General features: G+C 59.5%; 6 protein-coding genes across 6 annotated transcripts; 3 read left to right on the top strand and 3 right to left on the bottom strand.

The window, feature by feature from the left end:
* The first annotated feature begins 6 nt into the window (after positions 1 to 6).
* Positions 7 to 1,473, top strand: OSTLU_25653 (predicted protein). The gene is made up of 2 exons (XM_001421942.1): positions 7 to 116; positions 191 to 1,473. Exons 1-2 carry the CDS (start codon positions 21 to 23, stop codon positions 1,442 to 1,444), a joined length of 1,350 nt encoding a protein of 449 aa, XP_001421979.1. The 5' UTR covers positions 7 to 20; the 3' UTR covers positions 1,445 to 1,473.
* Positions 1,474 to 1,518: 45 nt separating this feature from the next.
* Positions 1,519 to 2,640, bottom strand: OSTLU_28024 (predicted protein; the record flags this gene model as incomplete). Its single annotated transcript, XM_001421808.1, has 1 exon — positions 1,519 to 2,640. The coding sequence occupies one exon, from the start codon at positions 2,638 to 2,640 to the stop codon at positions 1,519 to 1,521; it is 1,122 nt and encodes a 373-aa protein (XP_001421845.1).
* A 416-nt stretch (positions 2,641 to 3,056) lies between these two features.
* OSTLU_28023 (predicted protein) lies at positions 3,057 to 4,072 on the top strand (the record flags this gene model as incomplete). The annotated part of the gene is made up of 2 exons (XM_001421941.1): positions 3,057 to 3,071; positions 3,122 to 4,072. 2 exons carry the CDS (start codon positions 3,057 to 3,059, stop codon positions 4,070 to 4,072), a joined length of 966 nt encoding a protein of 321 aa, XP_001421978.1.
* Positions 4,073 to 4,557: 485 nt separating this feature from the next.
* On the top strand, positions 4,558 to 8,670 carry OSTLU_28022 (predicted protein; the record flags this gene model as incomplete). Its single annotated transcript, XM_001421940.1, has 1 exon — positions 4,558 to 8,670. One exon carries the CDS (start codon positions 4,558 to 4,560, stop codon positions 8,668 to 8,670), a length of 4,113 nt encoding a protein of 1,370 aa, XP_001421977.1.
* Positions 8,671 to 8,728: 58 nt separating this feature from the next.
* OSTLU_28021 (predicted protein) lies at positions 8,729 to 9,577 on the bottom strand (the record flags this gene model as incomplete). Its single annotated transcript, XM_001421807.1, has 1 exon — positions 8,729 to 9,577. One exon carries the CDS (start codon positions 9,575 to 9,577, stop codon positions 8,729 to 8,731), a length of 849 nt encoding a protein of 282 aa, XP_001421844.1.
* Positions 9,578 to 9,856: 279 nt separating this feature from the next.
* On the bottom strand, positions 9,857 to 11,669 carry OSTLU_51641 (predicted protein; the record flags this gene model as incomplete). The annotated part of the gene is made up of 1 exon (XM_001421806.1): positions 9,857 to 11,669. The coding sequence occupies one exon, from the start codon at positions 11,667 to 11,669 to the stop codon at positions 10,902 to 10,904; it is 768 nt and encodes a 255-aa protein (XP_001421843.1). The 3' UTR covers positions 9,857 to 10,901.
* Between the last annotated feature and the right edge of the window lie 216 nt (positions 11,670 to 11,885).

Genomic DNA, 11,885 nt, shown 5'->3' with positions numbered 1-11,885 from the left:
GCCGTGTGGCGCATCGCGCCATGTCCCGAGGCGACGACGACGCGCTCGACGCGCTCGACGCGCTCGACGCGCTCGACGCGACGCGCGAGCCGTGGCGACTCGGACACGATCGAGCGGTGCGTCGACGCGCGCGTCGCGCGCGGAATCGCGCGCGAGGACTGACGAAGGGCGATGACGACGTTGACGACAGTTGATCGAACGCGCGCGCGCGAGCGACGCGCGAGCGCTGGAGCGGTGCGCGCGAACGGCGACCGCGGTCGATGGAAACGCGCTGGAGACGTCGTACGCGACGTGCGAGATCGCGAGCGTGAGCTGTGGATTCAGAATCTTGAGCAATTCGCAGTTTTTGGAAAAGCGCGTCGACGAACGAGACGACGACGACGACGAGGTCGACGGCGTTGGAAAAGAAAGCGCGCGCTCGGCGAGCGAAACGAAAGAAAACGAGGATGGAGAAACGCCGGAGGCGTACGCGGAGGCGGCGCGGCGGGCGATGGAGGCGATACGTGGACGGTGGGCGGAGACGCGCGACGGCGGGTTGGCGCTCACGGGGAACGAGCATTGGCGACCGTTGCCGGCGGTGATCGGCACGACGGCGTACTATCACGACGAAAGCTGTGGGTTGGATCCAAAGGTGGCGAAAAATCCGAATCCGGCGCGGTGGGGGACGTACATATCGAGCGATGACGAGGACTCGAGCGAGGTGAGCGAAGATTCGAGCGACGAGTTCGAGAGCGATATCTCGAGCGAATTCGTGAGCTCGACGTCGAGCGAGGGGGAGTATTCGGACATGGAGGATAACTTAGCGGACGTTGAAAATAACTTTGGTGACGTCGATGGGTCGTATGCGTTGGCTGGCGCCGGCGGCGATGGCTTGTTTTCGAGCGTCGGTTTGTCGTCGGCGACGACAGCCGCGAAGAAGGCGGCGCCGTCCTACGCGTTATCTTTCGACGATGTGTTCGGAGACGACGTTCGCAAATCAAAAGGCGGATTATTTGATGACGTCGAAGGTGACGACGGTGGTCTCTTCGGAGGCGCGAGCGGGAAAGCGCCTTTGGCGTCCGCGCCCGCGCCTTTGGCGTCTGCGCCTGCGAAACCGCCCGCGGCGGCGCCGAAAAAGCCGAAAGGATTGTTCGATTCCGATTCCGATGACGACGACGGCGATTTGTTCGGAATTACCAGACGTCCGTCGGGAGGCGACTTGTTTTCGGAGCCGATCACCGATCCCCTCGACGCGTTGAAATCGGTGGAATCTAAGAAAACAGACGCAAAAACGCTTGTGCCGCCGTCGTCCGCCGTGGCGTCCATGTCGATCGCGGTACCGGAGCCGAAAAAGTCACCAACGGCATTGTTTGATTCAGATTCAGACTCCGACGACGGAGGGCTCTTCTCCACGAAGCCGAAGGAAGTGAAGAAGGCGCCTCCGCGCGAAGGCTTGTTCGATTAGTACATCACCTTAGGATAGTCATAGATAGATGCGAGGCGGCGCGCTAAAAATGTGATAAAATTCTAGAAAATTCGCTAAGCCTCGCTCGACGCCATCCATACGTCCAAGCGACTTGGATCGGGTGTTTTCGTGCCGAAAGTCGCGCCGAGCGTCGGCGCGCTCGACGGGACGCCCGCGCCCGAGCACGCTAACATCGTCCCGCTTTCGTTCGCTGCGACGCAAAACAGCGGCACGGGTTCACCTTTCGGCTCAAAAACGCACTGTGCGCTTGACGACGCGTCTCCGATTGCGTCGATCGCTCGAACGACGCCCGATTCCCCAACCATCGCTAACCAACTTCCCGAGCCGACGCCGCACGCGCTCGTCAGCGTCGAACCCGCGGATATCCGCCGAAAAATCCCCCACGTTCGCACGTCTGTGAGCACGACCGTCCCGTCGAGTCCTACCGAGCACAACACTCGCCCACCATCGATAAAACTCGTCGATCCGACGATGGCGTTGGGATGCGCCGTCACCTCCGCCACGCGTTCTCCAAACGTCCCGCTCGAACCGTCGCCGTACACTCGAACGATCCCGTCCGAGCACCCGCACGCCAGCACCCCATCGCCTCGAGCCATGGAAAACAAGTATCCCGGCGACCAACGCTCGGGCGTGCGCGCGCCCGACGTCCCTAAATCATCCCTCGGCGCCGTCTTCGCCGTCGTCGTCCCTCGCTCCACGTCCCACGCCCGCGCCTCCGTCTCCGAACACGTCGCCACGACCCCTCCGTCGCCGTCGCCCAGAAAGCAACACCCGTACACCTCCCCCGGGTGTCCGTCCAGGCTCTGCGCCTCGCGCACGACGCGCTCTCGCGCGTCAAAGTCCCACACCTTGCACGTCCCGTCCGCCGACCCCGTGGCGAACCGTCCGCTCGCGCGCGCGAACGCCACGCGCACCACCTCCTCTCGGTGCGCGCGACACGTCGCCAGCGTCCGCGCGCTCGCGTCGCGCGCGTCGACGCCGTGCACGCGCGCCGTCGCGTCCTCGCCGCACGTCACGATGATTTCGTCCCACGCGCTCGACGAGTCGCTCGCGCGTCGCCCCCACGGCGCGAACGCGCAGTCGAACGCGCGTCCGTAGTGCGCGACGCGCGCGGACGTCGCGCGCGCGCCGCGGCGCGCGTCGAGGGCGTCGCCGACGACGCGCGGCGTCGCCATCTGTCGCGTCGTTCGCCGACCGCAGATGGCGACGGCGCGCGTCTTCGCGGCGCTGCGGCGGCTCGCGCGCGCGGGCGCGACGGCGCGCGCGGCGTACGCGACGCACCGCGTCGTCACGCCGCCCGTGCCGCGCTGGCGCGTCGGCGACGACGCCGTCACCGCGCTGCGCTGGCTGCGAAAGTACCTCCGCCACGACGGCGCGGGCGACGCGCGAGGACGCGGCGCGCGCGGCGGGAGCGCGGTGCATCAGCTGTTTCGCGCGCGCGTCGTCCGAGTCGGGCGCGGGGCGCTCGGGGAGGGCGTCGAGCGCGACGCGCGGTCGCTGCGGCGCGCGGGACGGGCGCGGACGCTGGCGCCGGGCGAGTTTCTCGCGGTGCCGATCGCGCGCGAGGGATGGACGTGGCGAGAGTACGGCGATGAAGACGCGAATGGTGACGGCGACGCGACGAGGCGCGCGAGGGATCGCGACGGGGCGAGCGAGGCGTTGGTGGAGGCGATTCGAGCGCGCGTTCTGCACGCGGACGAACACGTGACGGTGGTCGATAAACCGCCGGGACTGGCGACGACGCGAGGGAACGGCGTGGACGTGTCGGTGTACGATTTGAGACACGCGTTGGATTCGGAGTACGTCGTGCACAGATTAGATCGAGACACGTCGGGGGTGTTGGTGCTGGCGCGGACCGCGTTTGCGGCGAACAGGCTCAACGCGATGTTTGCCAAAAAATCGAGGATGGATTTTACGGAGATAATGCGGGCGGACATGGAGCGCGGAGACGCGCCTTCGCTGTCGAACGATCCGGTGGTGAAGACGTACTGGGCGCTGACGTCGAATCCGCCGCCGAGAGGCGCGCGCTCGGGATGGATCGAGGCGCCTCTCACCGAGGTGGGCGACGGCGACGGCTACTCCACGGCGCGTCTCGTCGGCGGCTGGCGAGTGTACGATGCGAAAGGCGGCGGCGTCGTCGTCGGCACGGGAGAATCCATGAGAGACAAATCCAACGACGCGGGCTCACCCGCGTCCAAGGCGGCGATGACGCACTTCAAGGTGCTCGCCAGCGCCGGCGAGGACGGGCCGACGCTCCTAGAACTTACTCCGATCACTGGTCGCAAGCACCAACTTCGCGTGCACTTGGCCAAAGCCCTATCGTCCCCAATCATCGGCGATTACAAGTACGGCTTCAACGATCGGCGAGCGCCGTGGAAGAGTCGTTTCACTGACATCGAATCTGCCGATGTCGAATCCGAAAAAGAATCCGACTTCTGGCGCAAGCTTCGTCGCGCATCCCTCCGCGGCGTCTCCAAGATCCCTCTCCACCTCCACGCTCGCGCGTTACAATTCGTTCATCCCGAATCGGGCGTTTCGACGCGCGTCGTCGCCGAGCCTCCCCCGCACTTCGCCGCCGCGCTCCGCGCCTTTGACTTGAAATTTTAGCCTCTAGAGCTGTCCCGAAGCATCGCCGTCGTCGCGACTCGATCGCGCGCCCGCACACGAACGCGCGCGTTCGACATGCCACGCGACCGCGCACGCGTAGAAAACTTCGAGTAGACGCTGCCGAACGCGCGCGCGTCGCCCTCGAGCGCGCATCGCGACCGCGCGCGGTGTCGATTGGCGCAGAAGGGGAACGGTCGTGATTCGACGAGGGACGCGAAACGCTCGATCTCGACGCGATGGCGACGGCGAACGCGTCCCTGGACGCGCTGCGAAGTCAATCGTACGTTCAGCTCGTCGACGCCGCGTCCGGGACGGCGCTGGTGTTCGCGGCGAACGAGGAGGATGGCGGGACTGTGCGCGGGTGGTTGGAGACGGCGTCGAGCGACGCGGCGTCGACGAGCGGACGCCATGATCCTCGGACGAGATTTCGCGTGCGAGAGCGAAGGATCGTGGAAAAGGCGAGCGACGACGCGAATGGAGAGGTGATGAAGACTTATTACGGATTTGAACACGCGGAGAGTGGATTGCTGTTGCAGCGCCGACAGCGCGGATCGAGAAAGTTGGTGTTTTGTTCCACAAAGTTTGGCGTCAACGAACAGTTTGATGCGACCGAGGGCGAGCGCGGGAGCTTGAAGTTGATCAATCGGCGGTGCTTCGGGGCGTGGGAGGTGATTTTGAAGGCTTTGGAGACTCCGGCCGAAGTGAGCGCGCGAAAGGAATCGTTTCAAGAGCACTGGCACGCGGCGACGGAGAAGGCTGTGACACACGGCTTTGGCGCCATGGAAAATCTCGTTCGCACGTTTCAAAAGGCGCGAGACGGACACGAGCACGAGTTGACGCATTTGAATAATGTTATTATTCGCGCGATGCGTCAAAAGAGAGATCATAAGATTGCGTACAGAGTCTTTTTCGCGTGGCGTAACTCGACGATGAAATCAAAGTCGTACAACATCTCGGTTCGAAGGGCCGGTGCTTTTCTCGGCGAACGCATCGTCATGACGGTGCGGAACGTCTTCGATGAGTGGAGGGAGCGATGCGATCGCAAAAAACGCATGGTGCTAAAGGCTGATGAGCGATATCAGAAAATTAGAATTAGATTTTTGCGCGAGTACTTTTTTGAGTGGAAAAACCGTCTGTCTCGCGACAAGTGGTGTCGATTAGCCGTGCAACGATGCTTGAAAAAGTCCGAAAGACAAATGAAACTCGCGGTTTTGAGTGTGTGGAAAAGCGATGTTGATAAATCAAAGGTCGATCGAGAAAAGAAACGAAGAGCCGAGCGTATGATGCTGGAAATGATGAACCACAAGCTGTACTCGGCATTTTACAGTTGGCGAGACGCCGTGACGCAGAGTCGCATGAACGATGCCAAGGCACGTCAGAGCGTCGCGAAACTGTCGACTAGACTGATATTTAAGGCATTCGTCGAGTGGCGCTTAGTCGTAGACACTGCGCGCGCGGAAGCGATGGAAGGTAAAAAGGCCATCACGTGGTTTTTGTGCTCGACGCAAAGAAGAGTCTTCACGCAGTGGGTCGGCGTCGCGCGAGAAAGTAAGCGCTTACAGCGAATGGCGGCGAGATTTATCACCCGGCGAACATCCTTACAGCTGTGCAACGCATTTTATGAGTGGAAAGAGATGCTACACCGAAGTTCTGTGTACAAGGTTGCGATGGAAAAAGCAATCAGACGTTGGCAACAGCGACGTCTCGCCAAGGCATTTGCGCAATGGAGCGAAGTCGTGGAGCACAAAAAGTACGTGCGCGTGCAAGCTCACAAAATGGCTGAAAAAATGCGAATAAATTCCTCGACAGCGGCACTATCAATGTGCTTCTGGGGATGGCTTTCTATCGCCCAAGAATCGCGCAACGTGCGCGTGACGGAGCAGTTGGCGAACGAACTCTTGGAGCAGCGTTTGGACATTTTCTGCAAGATTCATGCGACTCGCAAGGCGAGAGCAGCTTTCGTGTATTGGTACAAGTATGCCATGAGCCAGCGAGATCAACGATTGAAATTGACTCTCGCACTGAATCGTATGACGTCTAGACTCCAGTTCACTGCATTCAACACGTGGGTGCAAGTGGTTGAGGACAGGAAGCGTCAACGTGAGCTCATGCGAACCGTTTTGATGCGCGCATCGAATCGTCTCATCTCATGCGCTTTCAACGCTTGGCGCGAAGTCACCGCGGATTCGATCGCGGCAAAAATTCATTTGAAAAATATTGAAAATATCGTCAACCTTCAAGCGAAGAATGCCGCGAAAGAACGACTGAAGAGAACGTTTTTGCAGTGGAAAGACTACGCTGTCCACACGCGGCGTCAGCGGCGGGTGGTGGCAAAGGCTATCACTTCCATACGCAAGCAGGCGCAAGCTAAAGCTTTCGCACGATGGAGAGCGTCGGCAAAAATATTTGCGCAGCAGCGAAGAACGCTCGTTCGTGTGACGCAAAAGATGCAACGAAACAATCTTCGTATGGCGTTTGATACCTGGGCAGAACGTGTCGACGAAGCCAAGGTGCATCGAGTCATTTTCCAGAAAGCGATTCAAAAGATGTCGCAGTGCAAGCTGTATTACGCGTTTTCAGGATGGGTTGCGCGCGTCGGCGAAAAGAAGACCCAACGCGCGTTGCTTAACCGCGCCGTTTCTCGATTCAGAGGAAGACGTTTGCACGTGGCGTTTTACGACTGGTCGAGCACCGCCGCGGCGCTGCGACATCAACGACAAGTGATCGAGAGAGTCGTGTCAAGGATCAGGAACAGACTCTTGGCAGGTGCGTTTGAGCAGTGGAAGCAACGAGCGAGCGAGCAGCGAATCGATCGATGGAAGATGGATCGGGCTCTCACACGTCTCACGCAACGAGTCATTTTCACAGCTTTCAATACTTGGCTCGACCACGTTCAAACAAAGAAACGTTATCAAGCAATCATCGGCAGGTTCTACGAGAGATTTAGAGACAGATCTTTGCGAGGAACGTTTAAAACGTGGGTTCACGCCACGCAGGAGGCGAAAATGCGTAGGATGGCTGACATGAAACAAGAGCAACTTCGATCGAACAAGTTGGCGCAAATCTTAGGAAGCGTGAAGCGGCAATCTCTCGGTTACGCATTCATGCAGTGGCGCGATCATGTACAGGAAATCAAGCAAATGAAAGTAAATGAAAGCAAAGCACGCGGTGTGCTGGCGCGAGCGCGAATGCGCGCGGTAGCCCGTGCGTTCAACCGCTGGGTATTTTTCATCGATGAACGACGACGCGTCATGGACGCCGCTCACATGGTGATTCTTCGAGTGAAGCAGCGTCACTTAGCGTATGCCTTTGACGGTTGGTTAGACGCCGTGCACAAAAAGAAGCGAAATCGACTACTCGTCGCGAACAGTTTGAGGAAAATGAGGTACAGAATCACAGTCAGGGCGTTTTACTCTTGGATTGAAAGCGTGGACGAAGCTCGCGCGTCTCGTGCGTACGAACGTCGCATCGAACGCGCAGTGAAGATGTCTTTGACAAAAGTGCTGAATCGAACGCTTTCTCGAGCTTTCAACGCGTGGAACTACAAGATGATCGAACAAAAGCGTCACAGGACGCTCGTTTCAAAGTCTTTGCACCGCGCGCGCAATAAAACGCTGGCGCAGGCCTTTGATGGTTGGTCCACGCACGTGCTGATGATACGCAGACAAAAAGAGCTCGTTTCTACCAGCCTGCAACGCATGCGCCGTCGGGCTCTCGTCAAAGCGTTTAATAGTTGGTCGGGATACATGAAGCAAATACGTTCCTTCCGTGTCGTCGAACGGCGACTGCAAAATGTCGAGCGCGCCATAGCGCCACTGCACGTGACTCATTCCTCGGTTTCAGACATGGTCCGAGTCAACGTAGCCATGCGCTGGGGGCTCGCTCGTAACGAGCGCATCTACAGAAACCCAATGTTCATGGCCTGGGTGCGGTACTCGCAAAGAATTTCTGAGCACAGAAATCGCACGGTGAAGAAGATGCACGATATTCTTGCAGACAGAGCTCGACGAAAGTTTTTGCGCTCGTGGCGACAGTTCACGGAAGTGATGAAGTACCATCGATTGAAAACCGAGCATAGGCAGAAACGAGTCGTTCGCAAGATTTTTAGCGAATGGAAAATGAACGCTCGATCACCCAGCGGCGCGCAGGAGACGTATTCGCTCACCAAATATGAACGCCCGACGATTTCGACAGGTTGGGATTTTGACAAGTCTTACGAAGAAAATATTCGTCTTCTCGGACGCAATCGGGTGGCGTCGAAGGAATTCGCGTATGGCTCTCGATATTCAACTCCGACAGCATCGCCTCGAACGATGCCGACGGTCGTCGAACCAGATTCGTACGAAAAGCAATATCGTGCCGTGATGAGCGACGTTCAAACCATGGAAGCTGAGGTCGAAGCCCTGTCGACGGTTCGAGAAAGCTTGCAAGACCAATTTGACCTTCTCGCGCGCGATGAAGCCTTGCGCGCCACGTTTGCTCGAGCGACGTCGGCTTCTGTTTCTCTATTGGAGCAAACTAAGAGCACGTACTATAGCGACCGGCGATTCAGCGAACCATTCAGCCCAGTCAAGGTGAGTCGACAACCGCCGCGGTGATTGGTGCGTGTAATCCGTACATTACAATTAGTGTATCTTGCGATCCTTAGTCCTTAGTTCACAGGTCCTCTTCTAGGTCGAGCTTCAGCGCGTGCTTCAAATCGTAAACCTCGTCTCGAGATTCAATCAACAGCGAATTCATCTCCTCCAAAGCGGATGTCGCACTTCGCTTCTCGCGCTTTAGTTCATCCAGCTGCACCTGCAAATGAGCAAACATTTCTAAGCTATCCTCCGCGTCGCGCACCAAGCTTCGCTCGTCATTTCGAGTGAGTTCTGACGCCCAAAGTCGCCAGCGCATCTGATGGACGACGCTATCGCGACCAAAATCAGACACAGTCGACAAATCATCCTCTCGATTCGTCGTCGATGGAAGTGCTGCATCTCTCACACGCTCGTCTCTCAATCGTTCCAACTCGTCCCTCAATCTCTCAATCTCTGCTCGATATCTTTCGCATTCCTCGACGGCTTCGCTCGCGCGTAACTTTGCTCGTGCGTATTCTGATTTTGACTTTAACGTCGCCATCGCGAGTCGATGCCGCCCCTCGCGTTCAGATTCCGCCATCGTATCTTCATACCGCACGCGCTGCTCGTGCATGACCCTTCGCGCGTCCGAAATCGCCGTCCTCGCGCGTTCCATCGCGACTTCCGTTTCAATCTCGCACTCTCCGCAAAACCGTCTCGCATCCCGTCTCGCGTCGTCCAGCAGCTCTCTCAGCGCCGCGTTTTCCATCTCCAACGCCTCACACTTTCGCGGTAACACTTGCACCAGACTTTCCATCGCCCGCAGTCGTCGCAAAATCGTTTCCTTCTCGTCGTCGTCCGCCGTCGTCGTCGTCGCTCCCAGTTCAACCTCCACCAGTCCTCTCCGCTCCTCCTCATCCGCGGATGCGCGCCGCGCCGCCACCATCGCGCGATCGTCACCGCCCTCTCGCTCGCTCGCGTCGTCTTCGTTCGCCGTCGTCGTCGTCGGGACGATTTCTAGGACGACATCATCGTCATCATCTTGACCCCGCCGCGTCGTCCCTCCGTCGCTTTCGCCTCGCGCGACGTCGTCGCGCGACGACGCGCACCCCATGCTCCGCTCGACGCCCTCCGCGCGCGCGCGCTCCGCTCGCGCGCGACGCTGTGTCGCCGCACGTCCCGGACGGTTAGATGCAGCGCCGGCGTCGCCACAAACCGCCGCGCGCGCGTCCATGCGCGCGCTCGGCGCGCTCGCGCTCGGCGCGCTCGCGTCGACGACGCCGCGCGCGAGCTTCGTCTCGCGCGGCGCGTGCGACGAGACGACGCGCGATTGGTTTTACCTCTGGCACGGGATGGGAGACACGGGCGAAGGCTTGGACGAACTCGCGCTGGCGCTCGCGCGACGCCCGAGCGCGTGCGCGCGAAGCGTGCGAATCGATGGTGGCGGTGGGGATCGATACAGCTCGTACGTCGGCGACGTCGCGGCGCAGGTGAGCGCGGTGTGCGAGGCGGTGGTCGGGGACGAGACGCGGCGAGCGAGCGGGACGACGCGAACGCACGCGCTCGGGTTCTCGCAGGGAGGGCAGTTCGCGAGAGCGCTCGTGGAGACGTGCGACGGGGTAAAGTTTACGACGTTGGTGACGTTTGGGGCGCAGCATTTGGGCGTGGATGCGTTGCCGGGATGCGGAGGGGATTGGGCGACGATTTCGCGCGCGTGTCGAGCGATGAACGCGATGGCGAGCGCGTTATCGGCGAGCGATTTCGCGCGGCGACGCATCGTGCAGGCGCAGTACTTTCGGGATACGTCCACGAACGCAAAATACCAGCGCTATTTGGAGACGAACGCGTTCTTGCCGTGGGTGAACAACGAGGGGACCGCGAACGAGAGAGACGGAGCGTCTCGGCGCGAGGCGTTGACGTCGTTGGAGCGATTCGTAATGTTCATGTTCGAATTCGATGACATGGTGTTCCCGAAAGAAAGTTCGTGGTTTGGATCGCGAGTGGTCGGCGGAAGTAACAGATCGGAAATAATCCCGTACGATAGGAACGACGTCGTGTACGAGAGTCTTGGCTTGGCGGCGCTCGACGCCGACGGTCGACTGGAGGCGCGACTCGTGCCGGCCGCGAGACACATGCAACTCTCGCTGGACTGGTTTGTGCGTGAGGTTGTTGAAAAGTACTATAGCGATAGCGGCAGTGATGCCTTGTAGAGATGAACGTCGTTTGTCGATTTGAACTACGTTGTGTTTATTACGAAGGTACGCGTCAGTCTACTTGACTCCCGGAGGAAGCATCATGGAATCCGTGATGCCGTCGTGCGCAAATCGGTCGATGGGTCCATCATCGCCGTCGTCGCCTTCATCATCTTCCTCGTACACCTCGAGCTCGCCGTTCACCAAGCCACACGTCAGACGACACCTGAATTCGGCCAACTCGTGCCCAAACAATCGCAACAAAATCGCCCCTTGCGGAGAGATGTGTTGTCCTTCCTTACAAAGCGTGTGATTGGCCTCCAACTCAATCACTCCACGATTCAGTTTCGTCGGCATCCCATTCTTGCGCAGCGTCGGCTCGAGTGTGTGTTCCATGAGCGCCCCGCTCGGACCGTGCACCGGTCCCGCCTCCACCGTCACCGTCTCTCTAGCCAACGCCCCGGTTCTCGCGTAATCCTTCACCGCAAACCTTTCAAACACGCTCTCAACGTCTTCTCGGGATAAATTAGTAAACATCACGCCGCAATCGCCCTTCACGCGCGCTCCAAGCGTCGCCGCGCCCTCGCTCGCCTCGCTCTCCGCGTCTCGCCCCAGCGCCACTCGCAGTACTTTATTCGACCCCACGAAGAACGTCGTCGTCGCCTCCGTCGCCGCCCGCATCTCTTTGAACGTTCCGTTCCGCATGTTTTCGTATTTAAACACGTACACGGACGATCTTTCGCTCAGCGCGTCGCGCACGCGTTCGATGAGCGTTGACTTCCACTCGCGGTCCTTCTTCTTGGTTTGCGTCAGGGACACCACCTTGGCGCGCTTGCTCTTCGGCATCGCGCGTCGAGCGTGCGGTGAGAGGCGTGTTCGGGGAGTTGTGTATCGCTTTCGCGCGTCGTCGAGCGCGTCGACGCGTGTGCGGCGCGCGGAAAAGTGCGGTGCGCGAAAATGTCACTTTTCGTGGCGGCGGCGGCTGGATTCATTCGAGAATTTATTTCAGGCGAGGCGGCGAGACGCGAACTCGACTCGGACGACGGCGCGTGCGCTTGAAGT

This window comes from Ostreococcus lucimarinus, chromosome 16 (assembly GCF_000092065.1).
Source record: "Ostreococcus lucimarinus CCE9901 chromosome 16, complete sequence".
NCBI classification, from domain to species: Eukaryota; Viridiplantae; Chlorophyta; class Mamiellophyceae; order Mamiellales; family Bathycoccaceae; genus Ostreococcus; species Ostreococcus sp. 'lucimarinus'.
Note: the sequence above shows the minus strand (reverse complement) of the source record. Positions and strands in the feature narration are given on the sequence as shown.

Excerpts from the sequence above, each read along its gene's own strand:
- OSTLU_25653 (XM_001421942.1), top strand. The coding sequence starts at position 21 with ATGTCCCGAGGCGACGACGACGCGCTCGACGCGCTCGACGCGCTCGAC. Across the intron at positions 117-190 it reads GACTCGGACACGATCGAGCG|TTGATCGAACGCGCGCGCGC; the intron begins GTGCGTCGACGC and ends CGTTGACGACAG.